The 21,675-nt window shown below is 44.0% G+C and overlaps 1 protein-coding gene across 14 annotated transcripts in view; it reads right to left on the bottom strand.

Moving 5' to 3' along the window:
• Positions 1–21,675, bottom strand: part of RGS6 (regulator of G protein signaling 6) — a 252,914-nt gene that overhangs the window by 33,886 nt on the left and 197,353 nt on the right. For all 14 annotated transcript variants that reach the window (XR_014693507.1, XR_014693508.1, XR_014693509.1 and 11 more), the window contains 7 exons: positions 19,017–19,098; positions 18,406–18,480; positions 17,132–17,230; positions 15,991–16,052; positions 12,089–12,199; positions 8,676–8,801; positions 1,338–1,524 (listed from right to left, as the gene is read on the bottom strand). Coding sequence is in view for 4 of the 14 variants with exons in the window: in XM_084520804.1 (XP_084376930.1) it covers positions 1,338–1,524; positions 8,676–8,801; positions 12,089–12,199; positions 15,991–16,052; positions 17,132–17,230; positions 18,406–18,480; positions 19,017–19,098 (742 nt within the window). In the remaining 10 variants the exon portion in view is untranslated. The remainder of the gene's footprint in view (positions 1–1,337; positions 1,525–8,675; positions 8,802–12,088; positions 12,200–15,990; positions 16,053–17,131; positions 17,231–18,405; positions 18,481–19,016; positions 19,099–21,675) is intronic.

Here is a 21,675-nt window from a genome sequence, read left to right as displayed (position 1 = left end):
CTAAATCCTCAGTGTCTTCTTCTGATTAAATACTCATTGCCTAAACATCCATCTTATTCTCAGTACTTCTACTTATCTATTTAATCAATTCCCCCATTATTCACCTATCTTCTTTAGTCTGCATTTTACCGTTTTTTTTTTTTTTTTTTTTTTTTTCCGGTAATGTAAATTTACAGGAGTCCTAGTTCACTACAACAGCAAAGCAAAAACAAAAACAAAATAAAAACCCCACAACATCTTAGCCAGAATGTGTTTATACTCCTGTGTTTCTCAGCTTTAAAAAGAACATTTACGTTGTCTTATATTCACAGGGGATTGCCTTGAGACTCTGCGTACATTCCTTCTACATGGGCCCCAAGGAGCAGGATTGCATTCAGGAAAATATAGTATTTGTTGCTGGTTTGAAAAATTCATTACCTAACCTTGTATAAATGGTCCTCAACATCTCCCCTGAGACGGAAATATTTTGTTAGTGGAGTATTTTGAAGAACTGCCTTTGAATGAAAATTTAAAGAAAATATAAGAACAAGGATTCTTTTCTTTTGTTGTTGGTTTTACTACATGCTTTTGATAAAGAATATTTTAAGGAGAATATCTTATAATTGTGTCCCTAGTAATATTTGCCAAATGATCCCTTCTTCCTTTGTCCTTTTTTAGCCTTTATAAAATGACATTTTCACTTTTTCAGAAGGTTATGCAGCTTTATCCTGGCTTGTAAAAGTTTTTCACAGATTATCTGTTTTCCTAAAGGCATTTTCTGTATACAGTTTATCTGTAAAATTTCCCTGATAAATCTAGGGCCCTTAGGAGGGAAGGATTAAGCTCACTGCATTGCTTACTGTCCTATCATTATTCTAAGGCATTGTCTGCTAGACAAGTTTCTAGTCATGTTGGAGTGAGATGCTGCATTTGGGGTTTGGCTGGGGAGATACAATTAGTTATAAAGGAATAAATGATAGAACAAGAGTATTAATCAGCATTTTGATATGATATCAACCATTCTGTAAATATGACAGACTGTTGTGACAGGGAGTAGAGAGCCCAACTGAACTTTATAGCACTCTTTCATCTTTGCTTTCTTTGAGACATGGCTCCAGCTCACTGCGCCTTGCAGACTTGTAAATTTTCAAACATCTGTTCCCAGAGGAGCATTAGCCTGTTATAACTGATAGATTCAAAGAAAATATCATTTGCCCAGCTTGAATAGATATCCTCAAAGTCACTTCCAACTGTGCCTCTCCTTTTTCTTACAAGTGAGCAGTGACAATGTGATAGTGGAATATCACGGTAAAACTGAGAGTTTTATTAGCAGTAGTTCTGTACAATCAAAAACAAACCTGTGCATCTTCATATGTGTATCTCCCTGGGTCTTTGACATTTTGGCTTGTTTTCTCATAGCTGTGGGAATCCAGGTTGATAGCACTCTGGGCCCCAGGAGCTAGGAACTCTTGCCAGATTTCCTCCACTCTGGTGGTCACATCCTGTAGAGGTTGTTTTTTCAGATCTTGGACAGCCAACCAAAACCTGTAATGGACAAAAATTGAAAGTGGAGAGAAAAGACAAAGGGAGATATAAGTAAGACTGTAGATAAGCCTGGGCAGAGTCCAAAATGACAAAGCCTAACCCAGTATCTAGCTGAATTCACAGAAGACTCTCCCTTTAGCATGATTTCAGGGGAAGGTGTGATAGACTTTACACCAAGCCATTATAACGTGGCAAAGATCAGAAAAGTGACTTTAAGAAGTGATACATTTCTTATTCAAACCATTCCTGCAGAAGTGTGACATTAGGCACACAAACAGGAAACCTCCGGAGCTCATGCAGCTGGAGTGGGCTCTGCCTCCTGCCGCCCCGCTGCAATCTGCTGGTAATTTCTGCCTGCAGGATCTGTCGTCTGGCAGGGATGCAAAATGCAGAACAAACTTAATATTCATATCATTTCCAGGGTGAAGTAGCACTGGCACTTAGAGAAATCTTTTGTTTTGTTTGAGATTTGTAAACTGACCTGCATTCAGATGGATGCCACAGGAAGAGATGAAAATAGAACCCAGTTATACCCATGCCATTGCCCTCTGTAGGAAGAGCTAAGGTTGCTACTTGTTGAGGGCATCTGAAAGTGTTGCACAACCTTGAAAAACCCATGTCCCCCACTTGTCATTATGGGAGACTACTAAACCAGCTGAACTTTTAGCTGAAAGCCTATTTCCCCATCCCAAATTATATAATGGTGCCAGCCTGCTATCACTGAGGCAAATGCTGGTAGGAGGACAAAACTGCTTCTCCTAAAGCAAAACCCTCCTGGCAATGAGGATGGCTGGAAGAGCCAGCAGCCTGGTGGCTCCTGTGCTCCTTCGGTCTCCTGATCAGCTGCCGGCAGGGTTTCCTGGTGCTCTGTGTAACTGCCGCAGAAACATGGGTACGTGTTTAGCCTCATCCCATTCCTGCTATACATACAAAGTGCCTGTTTAGGGAAAAAACAACAACAAAAAAACACAACTGATGACATGAATACTGCATACAAGGCCAGGCTGAGTCCTCCTTGCCCACTCCCTGCTCCGGCCCTGCCAGGCAGCTGTGTGACAGAGGCAAGGATGCTCGCAATACCCACATCCCTGCTGCTGTCAAGACCAGCCCTGTCCTGTGCACTCCCCCTGTCACTGCCGTCCCTCTCTGTCACCCAGGCGAGGTACTTAATCCACCCCTGGAGCATGTGATGTCCTGCCTCGCTACACCTTATTATTTGAACACGGTGACACCCCCAGCTATCACATGCTCACTAAGAGTGGTGCTCACAGTGAAAACCTGACACCGTACGCAGCTGTCTTTCCATTACAAATATTTTACCGTTCAATTTCAGATGTGAGGGTAACAAGCGAACACAGAAAAGGCATGGAGAAGAAAGATGCTAATCAACCCAGAGTAGCTGGGACATTTCAGACAAACACTTGGCTAGACGGAAAATTTTCTGCTGGCGTATCTTCTGCCCTGGGAGCCTGGGAGGCGGGCAGGCAAAGCATGCTTGCGGGAGAAGTGGGCGCGCCGCGAGGTGACAGCTTGCCAGCACAGGAGCACCATCCATTTTAATAACCACTTGGCTCAATCTGAAAACCACCCAACCAAACCAACCTGACGCTAACAAGAACGAGCTCTTCCTACTGCAAGCAATTGTGAATTTGTGCCCAAGGCTGGATGGCCTCTTCAAGGCGAAGGGGAGTTTTGTCTCAGTAAAAATTTCAAAGCTGCTCGCTAGAGCTGGTATCTGGAAATCAAGGAACATCAAAGAGGGGTACCCAGCCCCACAGCCACAACTGCCAGGCAAATTCTCTGCCAGGAGAAACCACCCCAAACCCAATGCATAAGCTGGGCTTCCTATGAGATTTCTAGAGCATTTTCAAGGGAGCGATGGGTATTTCTGCCCGGGAAGGATGTAGACACACCAACAGCTGCCCTGGAATTTGTGTTCAAAGTGCAAATGCACTCCCTCAGTCAATCCTGCAAATCTGGGGGCACAAGCCCAGCCCCACGCCCATGAGCTGGCAGTAGAAGATACCACACTGGCTCCCCATTTCCCCTGGGAGGTGCCGGGGCTGATCTGCAGCAGTCACCCTGTGCAGGGGAGGGGGAAGATGCCCACCCACATCCTCCCTGCAGGTGTCCTGGGGAGAGCAGGACCAGCACGAGGTGTGTGCGCTGAGGGGAGGGCAGCATTGATCCCAGGCTCTCTGCCCTTTACACAGCAGCACATTAGAGCTGGAGAAGGCTGGCAATAAGGCATTCCAAACCGTTGTCAGAGGCACAAAGCATTCTAGCCTCATCCAGCATGTAATTAAGCTGCTGTCACTTGCAGGAGATTTCCTGTAACGGTGCTTTACCCCGTGCAGCCTCCTTAAGGCACAGAGAGCTCCTGAACCTCCTGCCTGCTCTGCCTCTCCACGGGGTGCTGCGGGGGTGCTCCATCGCTGTGGGCAGTTTGCAGATGGCCCTTGGCAAAAAGACGGCTGGGGAAGCACTGGGGCTGCTCCCGAGGTACGGTGCAAAACAAAAATGAATTTTAAAACCTCATAAGACACAAAATATGGATGACTCTGGAGACTGGGGAGAGACTGTGGGGAGAGACATTAGGACAGTGTTGTGACCCCATCCTGGGGCAGGATGCGACACCCCTGGTTTGACAGCAAAGTCACTGAGTGACTGGCAGAGTTTGAAATGTGACCACACTCCCCTCTCCTTGCCTCAGTAGCCCATCTTGCATCTCTCACCTTTCACAGCCTTGTTCTCACTTCACTTCAGTAAGAGAAAAACCATCATTTTAACTGCACAGCTGGGGGTGGGGGGGAATGTAGGTAGGTAATAAGCACAAATCAACAGGAGGTTCAGACAGGGGAGGCGCTTACACCCTTGTATAGCTTGATGGCCAGATCCTTGGCATGGGGAGTGTAGGGTGGCTGAGACCTGTCCTCATCAGCGCTGGGTGTAGGTAGTGAGGCTGTGTGCTAGTGGCCAGCAGAGCCCTGGGCCATCGCTGCTGCAGCACGTCCAAGCAGCCTGCAGAGCCGGGGCGAAGGAGAGCAAGCTGCCTGCTGCCCAGCTGCCTCCCCCTCCTCCTAGCGAGGCTGTGCACCCCACTTCCAAACGGCAAGCTCCTCGTACTGCTGCCTTTTTGTTTGCCGGGTGAGGACACGGCTCTCCAAACTCCGGGATGTCCCGGCTCCCACAGCTCGGGATGCCCTCCGGGACGCGCAGCGCACAAGAAGCAAAGGCTCACAAGCCACAGCCGGCGCGGAGAGATGCGGCCACCTCGCTCCTGCCTCCCAGCCGAGTGTGTGCGATTTCCCAGGGCAAAGCAGCGCGCAAGCTGCTCGCACCGGGGATGCTTCCCTCGGCCGTGGAGCGCCCGTGCCGCCTGGCGGCCGGCGGGGACCCAAACTCCGCTCCCCGGGCACCGGCACCGGGCGCTGCCGGCAGCGGGGGCAGGCAGCGAGGGCTGCCCACCTCAACTCACCCTACAGCGAGCGCTTGGGATGGCTTTTGGAGCAGTTAGGAACTCTCTGTGTAACTGGTTTGGGTTTGGAGAAGCTTTGTAGAAGATTTTTTTTTTTTCTTCCTAGGTCTGCTTTCCCCAGTGTCTCAGAATTTCATTTCCTGATGAAAACTAAAGAAAAAAAACAATCTGGCAACAAGTTTCAGCCATTAGGTGTCCTATAAGATACAAACGCTTTCTGCAGATAAAATTGTTTCCCAGCTAACTCCACGTGCAACATGTGTTCACAATAACACACAAACCGCCTGCCCTACTAAATTGCAGGCTTTGCAGTACGCCCTATAAAGGATCATGTGTTCTCTGTTTGGGCCCATAAACAGGTGTGCAGTTTCCTTTCCCTTTGGGTAAAATTAGCATGTCCCATATTCCCACCTAGCTTTCTCTTTCCAGCTGACACTCTTTGAAGCTGGAAAAAATCAATCCACCGGTTAGATGAACATCTCAGCTATCTCAAGGTGTCTCAGGAGATTTCCAGGTCATAAAAAATGTATAGAACTCTCCGTTGACTTTTTTTTTTTTTTTTAATTGAAGCTTGGCATATTCTCTGCTATAGTTTGGGTACTTCAAAAATCAACAGAGGCAAAACACATTGTAGATGAAAGATGGCAATACAGACAGAAGAGAGCAAGAAAAAGAGTTGAAACAAAAACAGAACATAAAATATCCAACTGCCTGACTTTCCTGCTCTCACATAAATAATGGACAGCCAGTAACTAAGTAAGTTGCAGGGCTCAGCCAAGCCCAGGAGACTGGTGGACATGATCCTGCAAGTTTATTACAACACAGAAACACAGCTGGAAGGAGACCTCGGAGGTCACTGAGTCGAGTGTGCTGCTATCTCAGGCAGTGCCTCTCTTGAGACCCCCACCAGGACCAATTTTTCTTGGCTAGGAAGACACGGAAATACCCCACCACAATCAAGCCTGTGATTTTGGACTTGCACCACTGGGAATAAAAGCAAAATTTGGTCCCTTTGCTGCACCACTGAGTTACATTCAAGACACTCTCAGTTGCATACTTTATGAAATCCCTTTTCTAGCACTACCAGGAATTGCTAGGTTTTCCAGCAACCACTTCCACAGATCTGTCTTGAGGATAGCCCAGTGGCCTACAGGACTGCTGCCAACATTAATGAAGATCCTCCTGACATTCACAAGGAATAATATGTTCCCACTGTGCCAATTCCCATATTTCTGGATAGTTACTGGGAAGAGGGTCCAAAAGTATTTTTTCCAGCAAGTGCTGTGCTCTCAGAAAGTTCCTTACAGCTTCTAAGAATTTGGGTGGGATACATTGCACTTAGCTATAGAAGCCTACCATGCAGACATTTTAATTTCAATTAGTGTCAGGCTCATAGATGGTAGAGAAAGACGGGAGCTTTCCTGTGTAATTTAGTTGCTTATCATTTTGTTTCCACTTAAAGATAAACCTTCCATTTAAAGATTCCACTTTCCCTGCTAATTTACTGACTTCTCTTCAGCTTCTCTCACTTGAAAAGGAGACTTGGTAGTGGATGGTGTAGAAGGTTTATGCTTCTAAGCTGACTACTTAGGTGAGATAGATCCCAGCCTTGCTGTTGGGCATAAATTAATCCTTACTTGCATGTTTAAGCATCCAGCAGTTATTTTCCTTTCTACTACACACTCTTAATAGGAATTCAGGAGTTTTCTCTGCCACACCTGGGCCTTAGGGAGCCACCTTTTACTTCTCAACACTGTTAACAATCCATCCTATTCCAGTTTACTTTATGACTGCTTGTGCCTTTACGTCCTGTTAATTATTATTTACAGCCCTAAGCAGGTTTACTAATACTGATCCAGTATTAGGTCATAATGACACCACATTAGCCAACACCGTGATAATGATACCGTAAGAATGATCGTAATGGTACCATATTAACCAATAATGATACCAGAATCTTCCAAAAAGGATGTGGGATTTAACCTCTTTATCACAGCCCACTAATTTGCAGCCTCCCATTGCTACAAGCTTTCTCATAACCAAAAAGAATGCACATCTGCAGGAGGAACAGCCCTGATTGACTGCAAAAGGCAAATGCTTACTTGGTAATAATGAAAATTCCTCCATTTGTTTGAGTAGGATGAGCCTGGGGGACACCCGCCAGTGGTAAAACCTGATGGATTTCATTAGTGCAACCCCACACATATTTCAGAAAAACCATTTGAGGAGTATTTCAATACAGTATCTTAATTTTGCACTTCATCACTATGATTTAATTGCAAATGAGCACCTCTGTACATAAGTGCAGTAAGTATATACAAGTTCAGTACCTGTTCAGCCACACAATGTCAAGTTCATTTATGTAATTTAGTAACACTCCCTTGTTTATCTTCAAAGTAACTTTTGGGTTTTTAAAAATGACAAACATTAAAGTGCATTGATTTTTCATTGTTTTGTGACTGGCATGCTTTCCGTATTTCTCCCTGGGCAAGCAAATAGGATAAATATGACAAGTCAGTTCCAATGTCATTTAAAGTCACTTTCTGGTGAATTTCACTTTCAGATCTTACAGGCTAGCAGACTGCAATAAAATGGCAATTCTTCACATGCTTTACTAATGCGTATGATTGTTGAAGTGAAAGAAGTTTAACAAAACATAAAGTGAAAGCCTGTTCACTTGAGTTCTTAGCTGGTGTAAAGTGAGAGCAGCATCAAACCTTCTCATTACAGCAGCAGCACTAAACCCAACTGCATGTTCAGCTGATAGCAGATTTCCTCCATTGCCTAAGCACGATTCTGATTCCACTAAGTGGGAGTGCTCTGGCTGTGTCTGCCAACGAGCGCTAGGACTACTGGAATGGGACTGGGCCCTCACTGGGCCCTCTGCCCATCCATGTGCAGAGATGGCACCAGAGAACCACAACATGGCCTCAGAGATTCAACTCAGGCTGTGTAAAAAAGTGTTTTTTACTGAACACTACAATATCTAGGGCAGTCAAATGACATTGCTGCTGGGCCCTTCCCTGTCTTCCAGACTAACAAAGTGCAGGTGAAGACCACTGCAGTTCTCTGTGAAGTGCCTCTACGCTGCTGTACCTCCGTTAAGGGAAGAGGGTAAGGATCCCACATGCACAAGACACACTGACCCCACGCCAACTCAAACCCTCATCCTTCAGCACAGGTCAGTGGCTGCAGCCTGCCCTGGTGCCAACCACAAACCAGGTGGCTGTATGTAGGTAGGGCTGTGGGTTTAGCTCAGGATCTATTGGGGGTATCTAGCTGGACCTCTCTTTTTCTGTCAACATGAGAAGATACCTGGCATCAATAAGGGAAAATGCCTTACTGTGTTACTTCTTAGTTACACAGGGGTTCACTGGTGAATCCTAAGGCACAGGTTAGGTGTGAGTTTAGCCCCTAGTTTTGTATCTGGAAGGGCTAAAGAGGCATGCATACTCTGCTACACCAGAACAAAGTGTGCTGTTGGTGCTCCCAATATTTTTTAGTTATTAAATCTTCGGTGGGGCTGTATTTTAGGGTAATATATTAAGGCCAGATATTGGGTTTAAAACAGTGTTACCAACAAGGCTGGGGGGGCTGCATTTTCTAGCATTTCACCCACACGAGACATTATGATTAGCCCCATTTGTTTACTTTAAGTTAGAAAAGGTTTCACCTGAGGTTTTCTGAGCTGAATTCTGATTCCAGGAAGCGAAGGAACTGGTCTCGTCCTACTGGGTCCTTCAGCACCTCATCCATGGAGAAACCCCATCTTTTCACACGCTGCTGACTAGGTTCTTTGCTGTTTGTAGAGAGAAAGGAAAAACAGATGGAATGTGCATTTCTGCCTGCTGTCCAAGCAGCTGCTGCTGTTTCTGCTAAGCAGCAAAGGGAGGAAGATTGTCAGACGAGGAGATGGTGGTGGCTTTTTCCTCAAGATTTTGCAGAAATACAATTTATCAAATAACATATAAAAAGAAGCTATAAAGGTCATGGTTAAGGCAGTTGTATTATCTGGGTGCTGCTTATATGGCAAAACGAGAGAGATGATGAATGATATTATTTTCTGTGACATTTCCTGTACGTTTCACATAAAGAACAATTTCTTCTATGTCGAAGCAGAGATTTGCCAGCAGTGCTCTCTGGGTCATTGGTGAGCTCCAGTGCATCTCCTTGTGCCCCACACAGCACTGGCTGGTCACTTGGAACTGGTTTCAGATTTTCAGTTGCACATTTGCATTAAAAAAGCAGTTTCACTAAAAAGCAGAGAGGACAAGGGTTCTAAAAATGATTACTGGTTTGTGGTCTTTTATTTTTCAGTGCCTCTGATTTTTGGATGCCTGAGTCTCTGAGACTAAAAAGCACCCCTGTCCTCCCCTCCATGATAATCAGACACCATTTTGTGTCTCAGCTGGGACACTGAGATGCAGAGGCACCCAAAATGACTCACAACCTTTCTGCTACATTATTTCTTAATACAACCCTACTTACATAAGCTGTTGTTTGGATTGCCAGACATGTTGCAGAGATGCCTATGGGGAGAGGCAGTGCCTGGGAATCACAATGAGGATCCTACAAGACAGTCTGCATCAGAGTGCAATCTGGATTCACAAAGTGTTTGAAAGCTTCTGGTATGATGGCGTCATACTACGAGACAACCACTAAAACACAGCTCAGCTGCTCACATTTGTGACAGTGGAGCCATTGTAAACAGTACGTATCTATTAAACTGCATGTCTTGTCATGTCCACAGCAATTCCTAATCCGGGAGCCTTAAGGGACGGTGGCGATCTGTGCTGAAGACAAATAAGCCACAGGGGTAAATAAAATGCCCACTTTGATTTCCTCTCGGTATAAAGACTAAGCAACATTGATGGGCACGTCCTCGCTCGAGGCACAGAGCGCTGAGGCTGGCTCCTCCTCTCCTGCGTGAGCCAGCCTGGACATGGGGACACGAGAGCCGCACTGGTGCACAGCTACGCACCAGCCAAGTCCAGGGAACTTCCTGCTGAACACAGGGATCAGCAGCTGCTCTGCTTGCCACTGCACAAACTGAAAAGGCCAAAGGGCTGTCTAAATCCGAAGGCTTTCCAAGGCATTTCCCCAGTGCCACGAAGGATAAGCTGCAGTGGCACAGAGCTGTCCCCGCTCAGAAGCTGCCTTTGCCATCAGAAGGGAGAGGGGTTTTGTGCTCCTGAATGAGGGCTCTGCCCTCCTCACTGAGGAAACAGCCTTGCAGGCAGCACAAGGGCTACTGTAGCTCCTGGGGCCCATTTAATTATTCATGCAAGTTGTAACTAGATGCAGATGCATGGAGGTCTCTTACAATAGGAAATAAAATAGAAATATAGAGATGTTTGTTCTCCTGTCTCTCAACAATATATTTTCTCTTTTCACCAGCAGGAGAATCATCTTCCTTAACTCTGAAATCATAGCAGAAGCCATGCATCTACTTTATATTCCCACAAAGGTCATGACACTGGGTAAATTGTATTCCTCAGGGACACAAAAATATTTTCTGGGATTTCTGGCTACCTCAGAAGACCCAGAAGTAATGGATGCCTGGATTATGTTGTAGGTAGGGTTTCTCCAGAGAAGTATTTTGCTCAAGTTGTATCTGTTCCTAACCCTGCTAGGGAGGATGGAGAAAATGAGAAACTGACTAAAAAGGAAATCCAAAATATTGAATTTATGTAAAAGGAGGCATAGATAAGGGAACTAATTACCAACTTCTGTGACCTTCAGAGAAGCAGGTGACAACACCTTTCACATCCCAGATCACATGGGTTTTACACAGAGAAATAACTTGCCCTTTTCCTGGAACACTGATTCACTATGAATTGGCTCCCTTAGGCTACCAGCATCTTAAAATTTACATTATTATTCAAGTACAGAGAGAATTAGATTTGGTATTTTCAAAGATTTGCTAAAGGGAGCTCCCAGTTCTGTTCAACAATGGCAGCTCAACAGCAGGAGAAGCTGCTGAGCACTTGCAGTAGTCAGCCAAAGGACGCATGAGTGAGCAGCGAAGGTGATAGGGAGCGTGGTGAATCAGAGCAACTTACTACACACCCGGAGCTCATCTTGCTTTAGGCTTATGCTAAAGGCCTAAGAAGCCATAAGCAAGCACTGTCCTGAATCAAATGAAACCAGGTAGCGCTTTTCAGGTACCCTGTTCTCTTGCATGCTGCTGGACACAGAAACAGGTTGACCTTACCCATGCTAACCCAGTAGATTAGTTGGGCTTTGACAAACCCTAGGTTTCATCCAAGTCTGCTGTCATATAGCTGCAAGACAGAGAAGCAGGCGGGACAATTCCAGTCATGCTACAAGGACTGCAGATAGTTACTGATGGCAAGACAGAGAGGCTGGCTGGGTTTCTCTTGCAACAGCATCACATGGGCAAAACGTGATCTAAATCGCAGCACTGTGCTTGTTTTGTTTTTTTTGGAGAAACTCTCTAGGGTGCAAGGCAGTGGAGGTCCTACACTCTTCCTCTTCCTTTTCATCTCCAACATTACACACCATAACAGAGACAAGCCAGTTTGTTCACTAAGGTGAGGTGAGGCCCAAACTCACTTTGTCATTCTATTATCGTTCTGACATGCCAAGTTTCATACATACATTGTGAGCTGCACTGATCTGGCGCCTGTACCTAACCTACCTCTGTGCAGTGGGTATGGCCACTACTCCAACCCTTCCTGTCCTGCCAGTGGAGTCTTGCACGGGGTCCCAGGACTGGGGGAGGACCTGAGAGCTGGCTCTCAAGTGTCCCAGGAGGTGCGCTGGAACAAGCATCTCTGAGCAGTACTGTATATCCACGGGCTCTCACAGTATAGTCCCTGCATGTCCTTGATGGGCATGAGAACACCCATTACCTGATTTACTGAGTAGTGCACATCAAGTCACATGGAAGTGGAAGGGCTGTATAATCCACTGAAGAAGTAATAGAGTATAAGCTTCTGTTTAAACTTGAGCTATGTGAGTATCTGGTGAAGTTACAGATGTCCAACTTCCTATCCTGTGGGAAGAGCGTACAAATAAAATTGCAAGACAACTCTAATATTACTTAAAACTGCCAATTCTTACCTCATTTCAATGTCCCACAAGGCTGCATCATCACTTATCCAGGGATTGGAAGGCTCAGCAGGAGTTATAAAGGGGTCATATTCCACATACTGCTCTGTGTAGGCTATTAAACTGACATATTAAAAATAAATAAATAAAAATCAGTGCCTGAATACTCAGTCACATGTCAGAGCTATAGATTTTTTTTTCCTTTTTCGTGATTTTTTTTTCCTTTTTTCCTTGCTTGGATCATTCAGTTTCTCAGCACCCACAGGATTCCCTTTTCCCAGGGAGGGTGTATGCAATGATTTCACCCACAAATTCACTACAGCATTTTCCTCAAGCTTGGCCCTATCAAGATGCTGACAAGAAGCTCGATGTGGCAGCAACTGAATTGATATGTTAGGACTTTGTGCAGGGAGCAACATGACTACGAAGCATGTGTCCTCTTCATTTGTTGCATGCTGCTACTGCCTCTTGCCCCCCCCCCCCCTTTTTTTTTTTTTGCAAAGACTTCTGCACCCACTTACCTTTATGCATTGTGAATAACTCATCAAAATAGAATACACATACAGCTGTGAAGGATCACAGTCCTGAGTGTCAGATCTTCACCCTATCGGTTGTTTTGTCATGTTGGTATACTATTTAGCATAAAGGCTCAATTGCAATATACTTCAATGGTAGTTTACAATAATTAATTTAAACATGTAGTAACTTATATAGATATTGGAAAACCACCTAGCATTTACACTAGGTTTGCTTTGTGCCTAGTTAGTTAAGAAATACAGGCTCTCATCCCAAGAGCTTCCTGGGAAAAAGGCTGTGCTTGAACAGGCGACTCAGGCATTCCACTGGGGTTGGGACCTGGGGGCAATTTTACAAAAGGTAGATGGCATACATGAAAGAATCAAAAGAAATTTGTCCTAGCCTACATGTGAAATACTCTGAGGCACTTTTTCATTTTTCTGTCTCTGTCTGACAACTAATTAAATAAGTTAATTGAGTCTCACCATACTGAACAACTAATCTACTTTCACTGTGATTGTCCATGGTCACTTTACCTCTGGTCTTCCACATCTCAAAAAGGCAAGAGCACGAAAAGACCCCGTGAAACAAAGGGCCACAAAAGGCAGAAAGTTTCCCTGACCTGCTCTGCAGTAATTATTTCTTTTTGTTTGTCCTAGCTCGTATCATGAGGCATTAAAATCATACACTTTTGTAACCACAGCAGGTTCCCATTGCCCCTCAGGGCACTCAGGGCTGTCTCATCTCATTTCATTAATTACATTTCATGACTGCTGTGGGTCAAGGGTTGGAGGAGAGAGCAGCGTCCAATTTCAGAGAGCAGCAATTCCTGAGACATCAATGAGAGAGAGGGTTGGTTTAAAAAACAAAAAAAAAAAACAAAAAAACAACAACAACAAAAAGGATCAATCAGGAGGTATCTGCTGTGAAATTTTGAATTGCTCCTAATAAAATAATAAGGCGGCATCAGAGGTGCTAAGAAAAGTACCAGCAAAAATAAAAGGGGGAAAAAAAAGCTACATAAAATGAAAGAAGGGAGGATTTGCTAAACACATTTTGCTGATTCAGTATAATGACAGCAGCTGAATCATTGTCTCGTTGTCTAAACAAGGCTACAGTGGGAATCCTACAGGAAAGCATTTCTGCCAAAATGCAAACCTGGACTTTTGGCCTTTCAGGTGCTGCAATGTAATTCTGGCAGAAGAGATGGTGGTTAAGAGTTTGCTGAAGGGTGCAAAGCTTGCACTGAGAACCTGACTGCCTCGCAATCAGGGGGCCCTGCTAAGCCCTCACAATAATGTGGGGAAACTGTGAGAATAACAGAGATTTGTGACAGATTTTCAACTAGGGAGCTGAGATTTCTTCCGGTAGGAAGATGCTCAGGTTTTCCCCAGCCATTTCTATAATGCCTCGTGTATTGGGATTGCAGCAACATTACCTGATGCAGTCAGGGAAAATAGTAGGTAGAATTTATTCACAGTTTTGCTCAAAAGTTGTCAAATCTCATCACCAAATCCTAAACCTGACAGCATCCAGGTCTCCCAAGTGGGGAGAAAGGATGTGGAAGGAAGATAAACTGTTTCCCAGGTGCCTGGAGCAGGGGTGCCTCTGGCCCAAAAGCTGGGCCCAGCCTGAAAAGTGCCTTGCTAGTAACAACACCTCCTTAATCAACAGATCTGCTCATGGAGTGTGCATTTAATGTTTTGGATGCAGCTTTCAGTCCACACAGGTTTAATTTCAGGCAACAGATCAACTTAGGCTATCTAAACTCATTTCCCCCCACCCATCCCCACCACTGCCGAGCTGCTTGACCCCATCAGTCCAATCCCACCCCTTCCTTCCTGCTCCCTGACCATCCACCTCCAGGCTGCCCTCCCGGCTGCTCCTCATGCCAAGCCCTGCAACACTACAGCATCACTGCCACCCACAGCCACTGCATAAAGAGCCCCAAGCCCCTCCAGACCAGGACAATTATTTTCTGTCCAGTTTTATTGAAAATAAATGGATTTTTTTTTTTTTTTTTTTTGTCACTGACATTTGTAAAATCAGTATAACTTGAACAACAGGTTCAAGTTATATCGGTCCTGCCATGTGGACAGGACCTGATGTTCAGAAGTCAGTGAGTTTTAGTGAGCCCCTCTTATTGAAAAAATACCTACCTAGAAAAAATTCAAGCAAAACACAACCGCTTGCCTGCAAATTATCAGCCTGGAAATTATTAGTCTCAGTATATTAAGGTCTCTGTAAGTGAATTCAATACAAAAATGACATTTTCGGTAAAGGAAAAATTTATCAGAACAGAACCAAAAAGCCGAAAACATAAATATGGATGCACTACATTCAATAGAGCAAAATAGTGTATGCAGGATTTCAGAAAGCCTCTGAATATTTCCTTTTTAACTGGATAAATTTTCATTTAAATTGTTAAACTTTATGAGCTACTAGGAACTTACTGTTGAGCTCTTGCTATGTAATTTGCCTAGTGCAGTGTACACATCGTAATTACAGGAGCAGGCATGGCAGAACACAAAATTTTATAGGGTAATGTCATTTTAATTTGTTTAAATAAAAAATCTTTTGTTATTTCTCCATAAGAAATCAGCCCTTATCACGCCCGTCACGTTCAAGACTGTTTTACTCTAAAAGCAGTTACTGAAAACCGTGCTGATCCCCGCATCTGTCTTAACGATTTTACTGCAAATGTGCAGAACTAACAAGTATCTATCTGAGTAAAGGAGCAGTCATCCTCAGGAAGCTAAATCTGAGCTTGTTCTTTACTTGTTCATAGTTTCCTATCAGGACTAAATTTTCTGCAAGCCAAATTGTGCCTTGATTTGCCTCTGTGAGAAATCTACTTCTATAAAACCCTGCCTTGGGTAGTCCAGATACCAACCTAGTACTTTCCATAGGGTTTCATGCGAGTAAGTGAGAGCAGAAACTGGCCCTACAACCCCGGTAGGAATAAACTCCAGTATGCATATGAACACCACACACAGCAAGATGCAAACACATTACCAGTCTAACAGGAGATGAACAAAGGAAAAATGGATGTTTTTGAACTGAAAGAGGAAAGACTTTTCTGTAAATGAGCTCTAGGCTTGTGAAGGGGTGGGAAACAAAAGCCCAGCAACGGTTCTTTCCTTTGTGAGTCATTTCTTTTGCTTTTACAGTACAACATGCTCATTTTTCACCCATTTTTTTCTGCCTTCAGTGGCAGAAGGGTGAATGCCAAGTGTCAGTGGTCAGCAGACAGGCAGTATGGTTGAGCAATGAGGGAGAAGGATTTGCTGCACAGAAATGGGACCAGACTTTGTGTGTTCCTGCCCACTTGCTGTTTCTGGAAATGGCAGTTTTGAGATAAGGAAGTAATGGGAAATAATGAAAATGGCTACACTCACCTTTCTGCTACTTTGGACATCTTTAAACAATGCCTGTCTATCTGCAGGTTCAGAAAAGTTATCTGAGGAGAGAGATGACAAGGACATTAAGAATCTGGGAACTCCACAGCATGCATTGATCATATCCCAACCCACTATTGATTTCTCATTCCAAACAGCTTGAAAGTAACTCAAAAAGAAATGAGACCCTTCCCTAGGTAGTAGAAGCAGCTTATTAGCTGCTTCCATCAGGAGGCTCAATTTCATGTGGCGAAGTCCCTGAGGGGAGCTTCCCAAGAAATATTTAAAAGTAGGAAAGGCACATAGCTGGGGCTGAGGTTGCTAGACAACTCAGGGTTCAATGTGATCCTCATTTTATAACCTACACTTCCATCTCCCTAACCAAGAAAGTCATGGTTTTACAGTATGTTTGTACTGTGCTATAAACTAGCTCTTCACAATACTCTGCAGCCTATGTTGCCTACAATGGAAAAAGCTCAAGAAATGTAGTGTTCCAACTTAGTTCAGAAGATGACCCTAAAACTGGCAGCCTAAGAAACATGTCTAACTGCCTTTACTTAAATGCTGACCCATCGAATCTTGCCCATAGTTCAGTGAGTGCTGTTTGTTGCAGGAAAGCAATTCTGAAGAACTCTGTGAGCAGGGGCAAGGACACACAAGTTGGCTGGCCATTCCTCAGAGTGATTCTTAGTTTTCATTCCTCACGGTGATTTTTCCCGGTTCCCAAAAAGCTTTGACAGTACAGCCTGTAACAGTCATGCACTGAAAGATGCTTTTCCTTGCCCACCCCCAGTCTGTGCTTTGAGCACGCTGGTTTCTTCCCTAGCCTTTGTCGATGTCCACTTTTCTGACATCCTCAGTGATCTGGAAATGAATCTGTCTACTCGCCCACAGACAGAGTAATACTAGAGTCAAAGGTCAGTACTGCCCATAACACGTATCATCACATCACTGCTCAATTAATATGCATCTTTAAATATCTAATGCTTTACATAAAGCACATGAGGATCAAGCAGTTAAAAAACCAGTTGGTTTTACTGATTTCTCAATACCATTAATGCTCCATCTCCCCGATAACAGCTGTCTGATTTTTCTAGATGCACTCAGTCTCAAGAGAGTTGCCACGTAGCCATCTTCTTACCTGTTTCCGGAAATCCTCTTTTGTAGTTTTGCGTACAGGTTGGGAGGGCACGTGTACGGGGCTTTGGGGCTGAGACTCCTCTGTAACCCCATACACTGACTGCAGGGAAGCAGTAAACAAACAGAAGAGATTATGGCCTTTTTCCCTGTTATGCAATGAGGAGAATTGCAGTACGCAAAACAGTAAGACAACAAGCCAACAATTTCCTACTGTTTATTTTCATGCAGGTCAACAATCATTCAGCCTGGAGCAAAACTGACAGATCTGACTGCGCTGCAGATGCCTGCACTTGGGACATCTGCAGGCATGCCAGCGGGATGCTTGGGGCTTCCTGCACAGCCTGCTTTCCAGCAAAACTCTCTCACCTGAGACCTTCCCATTATGTGTGAGGTGGCTGCTCTGTGCTGCTGCAATCTATAGGTCTGTTTCACAGTAAGTAGAAAAAGATTTATCTTAAATATTAAGATGCAGATGATAATTTTCAGGAGCTCTGAGGGCTGCACCTGCCAATATTTGTAGGATGAACCCTGGGAATGATCACTGTGGTGAAATGAATGAAGAAAGAAAGGACTAGAACTCAATCACAGGACATTTTCTTCCATTTGGTTGAATTTCTTGTCATAAAAAACCTACACATTTTAGAAAAAGCTTAACCAAGTGTCTACAGGTAACCTACAGATTGAGTCGTAGCCATTTGTTTTCTGGACAGAGACTTGCACTGAAAGTAATACCAAGTATCCCGTCATTCAGTACTTCTGCTTTTTATTTAATGTTCAAAAGAGACGTGAATAGCTCTTCTGCAATTTAACTACCAGGAATCTGGTGACACCTAATTATAGATTCCTAATCTGGTGTCACCTCTAGAACCAATATATACCTAGAAGCTAAGACTTGCTGGAAGTCAAAGGCACAAAAGCTGTTAATGATTGAGCCTTTGAAATGATTAAGACAGGTAAACAGCTCTGAAAAACCTGTGTCCAAATAATTTCTGAAAAATAGTACCTAGGCACTTTTGCCAATTGATTTTAGTTTTATGGGAGTGCAAAGCCAGCAGACATTTGGGGCACAGAGTTTCTTATAACCTTCTCAGCTTTGCCACTCACTCCGTCTGTACCTCTCAGTTGGTAAAACTGCAATAGTAAATTCACCAATTAGATCAAAAATGAACTGACACTTGCAAACCACTTTTTGTTTCTGTTATGGAAGTCTGATATACTATAGGTGTTAAGTGTGATTTACATTAAAAATAAGGAAAACCAGAAACTCAAACTGACCTTTTTAACCTTCTGTGGGTTTTTCATACGACGACACTTTCTAATGTCCATTTCTGTGGTGTTTACGCAACCTGGCTGAAAAGAGATGGTTAAAAAAAGACTGTTATCATAGTACTACTTCCTGTTTACAATCTACACGTTACCTTACCTTCCTAAAATATACAGTTAGATCTTGTCTGAAAGTCTTTCCTTAAGTTTGCATCCCATAAATTACGCTTGCTAAATAAGAGAGTGCAAATACCCAAACTTGGCATCTCAGCATCAAATCCATTTGCTCATAACTTTGGCACTAAGAGGAAATACCTCAGCTAAGAGAAGAGCTTTTTCTAGGAAGCCTGTGCCAAACCGGGTAAGCTGCTTTTCTTTTCATATGCACAAAAAACATCTTCAAAACTTCACATTTATCGCATATTTCTAAGTCAATAGTTCCATGCATGCACAAACCTAAAATGTCTGAAATAATCTTGTGGCAACTTGTTTTGAATTGTGAGGAAAACCCATGTGGTGACTTTAAAGGCAATATCTTTGTGCAATTCATGGCACAGTGTTTACTAGCATTAAAACTTTCTTGTCAAAACCTGGAAAGCCTCATCATTTAAAAAGAGCTTTACCACAGGCCTGTGCACATCCCAGAATGCTCTCTCCTGGCTGTCCAAAATTTTCCTTTCTGTTTTATCCTTTTTCCTGTCGATTCTGAAAACAAAAGCATAAACATGAGTCACCACACAACTAATGTTTTCTTCCTTGTTATACTTCCTAGACGGGGTTTTTAACCCAACGACAAAAAACATTTTTTTGGTGTAGAAATGTCACACACTGTCTTGCAAGGCCATGTGTCATGAACAAAATATGTCACTGATGTTTGCTCCAATACATGTCAAGAAAAATTTTCCTATTAAAATGGAAAATTTAACCTTAGCATCTCTTTTTTTCTTTCTTTTTAAATTTTTTCCCCCCCATCTGGTGAGGAAAATGCCCTTTCCTGACACGCTGTCCCCAGATCTGTAAGTTCACATTTGGCTTTGGCTCTGCCAACACCACCTGGTCTGCACCTGTTGGCACCTCTTTACTCCAGGTGTAGGCCCACCTTGGGAGGCTCCGTTGCACCCAGTGGCACAACTGCTAAGACTTCAGACTCCTATGGGGCAGCTCTCCGAGGCATCACCCGCAGTGACAGCACAGGCAGCACTTGTGGCCACCTCGGGGATTCCAACAGCCTGGCTCTGCCTGTCCCGGTGCTGGCAGAGGGCAGGGTGCCAGCACCAAGGGACAGGAGCAGAACTTGCCGCATGGCACTGTGCAAGCCAGCACTCATCTGAAGACACGTGATGGGGTTGGCACAGGCCTAACTCGGTAATTTCAGCCCTGATGCAGCCAGTACATCGGCTCACTCAAAGCGCACACATCAAAGGCCACTGGAGGTTGTTCAAAGCAGCTGTTCCCCTACCTCTCAGCAGCATCTAGCCATTTGCATCTGGTGCTTGGCTCTACACGTGAGCACAGCAAATCACCACCGGCTTGCAAAACCCGCCTGCAGAGAGACTAGATGAGATGCGGGAGGAGGAACTGCCCTCGCCTCCAGAGCAGATTTGAGAAGCTGTCAGTGTTCCTGTGCTGCCTTCCTGCACAGCTGCCACCGGGCATAATGAAAGCAGCGAGGGCAAAAAAAGAACACACCACACAATCTAGAATTTCTGACCCTCAGGTTCTCCCCCTCCTGTTTTTCTCTTGGAGAAGCAGTAATCCTCAGCTGAGTCTGTGCTAGAAATGTATCAAGGGGATAGGAAATGGGGGACAAACTGAAGTTTCTGAGCACCCCTTCCCACCCCACAAAGACCTTGAGTCCTCCACAGTTACCTGTCCCTCTCTGAATAAGCTGAGATGAGAAACCAGCTCCTCATGAGCTCTGTCCCCACAGAAAAGACAGCAGGCACCAGACAGCAGTCACTGTACTGAGCTGAGTAGCAAGCACAGACACCCAGCCCAAAACCACTTCTGAGCAGCCTTCGTGCCTAACCAAAGAGGAAGGTGAAGCCTTCTGCCTGCATCACCCTGCAGAGCACACGTGAAGTGGAGACGCTCTTCAGAGGCTCCAAGAATTGTCTACGTGGGTGCTTTGTGCTAGACCCAGATTCTTGGCTTCTGTCCCCAAACTTACTGATAACTCGGTGTTCCGCATTTCAAAATATGATAAAGACACAACATATCTAGAGGCTCTGTGGCTGCAGTTTTGGAGCACGACAACAAGTTTCCCTCAGAAGGTGTTTTGCTTTGAAAATACTGCGTGGTCATTGATGTTCTCCTCACTTTGTGCTGTCCCTCATTTAGTGTGTACAACCTGAAGGTTGATATACGAGTGGAAATCCTGTGTGCAGACAAAGATGTGGGAGCCAGAGCAGAACTTGATAACCAGAGAAAGGTTTCCAGGTGTTTTTGTTTTCTCTTTTAATTAATTTGCTGCCATGCGTTACACCATGAATTCCAACCCAACTTTTATTCATGAAAAGATGAATAAGTAACGGTGACCATATTAAAAAAAAAAAACAAAACACACGGAATTTAAATATCTTTTAGGTGATAATTCGTGCTGTAGACAGAATACAGAATTTTGTTTAGACTTAGATTTTATTTTTCCTCTTGGCAACAAACCTTTACGTAACTGAAAGTACAATTGCTATTGTAACTTCTAATTTTCTCTTCTAAACAGAAAGCTGGTATTCTGTTCAGAAAAAAAATCCCTTAATTACCTTGTTATTTTGAGGATAATTATCATGTGATTAAATAGTGCGTAATTACAAGATGATTAAGCAAAGAATTAATCAAAATTCCAACGAGTTAATCAAAGATAGAGACCAATCCCTCAGCCACACCCTCAAGAAATATTATTCCTTAACTTTTTAGCACCTGATGCTGAAAGTGCAAATTCTTTCTAGTGACACAGACTGTCAGTACTGGTGTTCTGATGTTCTCTTCTTCATCAACCTTTCAATTTTACTGGTGACAATTACATGTACAAAATGGACACGCAGGCTTTTAAGTAGACTAGTCTAGAAACCCTGGACCATACCCATTTTGCGGCACTAATGACAACGTGCTAAAAACATTGAACTGTTTTCAGAAAGATGTGAAAAAATGTGGATTTCAATTATATGTAGAAAGTGGGAAGAAAAGTATTACATATGAATAAGTTTCATGTAAGCGGCACTCGACTCTTTACACAGTTAGGAGCACAAGCTGCAGAGCAGAGAACAGACGTACAACTGAGCTGAC

The sequence above is a fragment of the Aythya ferina genome, assembly GCF_964211825.1.
Source record: "Aythya ferina genome assembly, chromosome: 5".
Lineage (NCBI taxonomy): Eukaryota > Metazoa > Chordata > Aves > Anseriformes > Anatidae > Aythya > Aythya ferina.
This window is presented reverse-complemented; position numbering and strand designations above follow the sequence as displayed.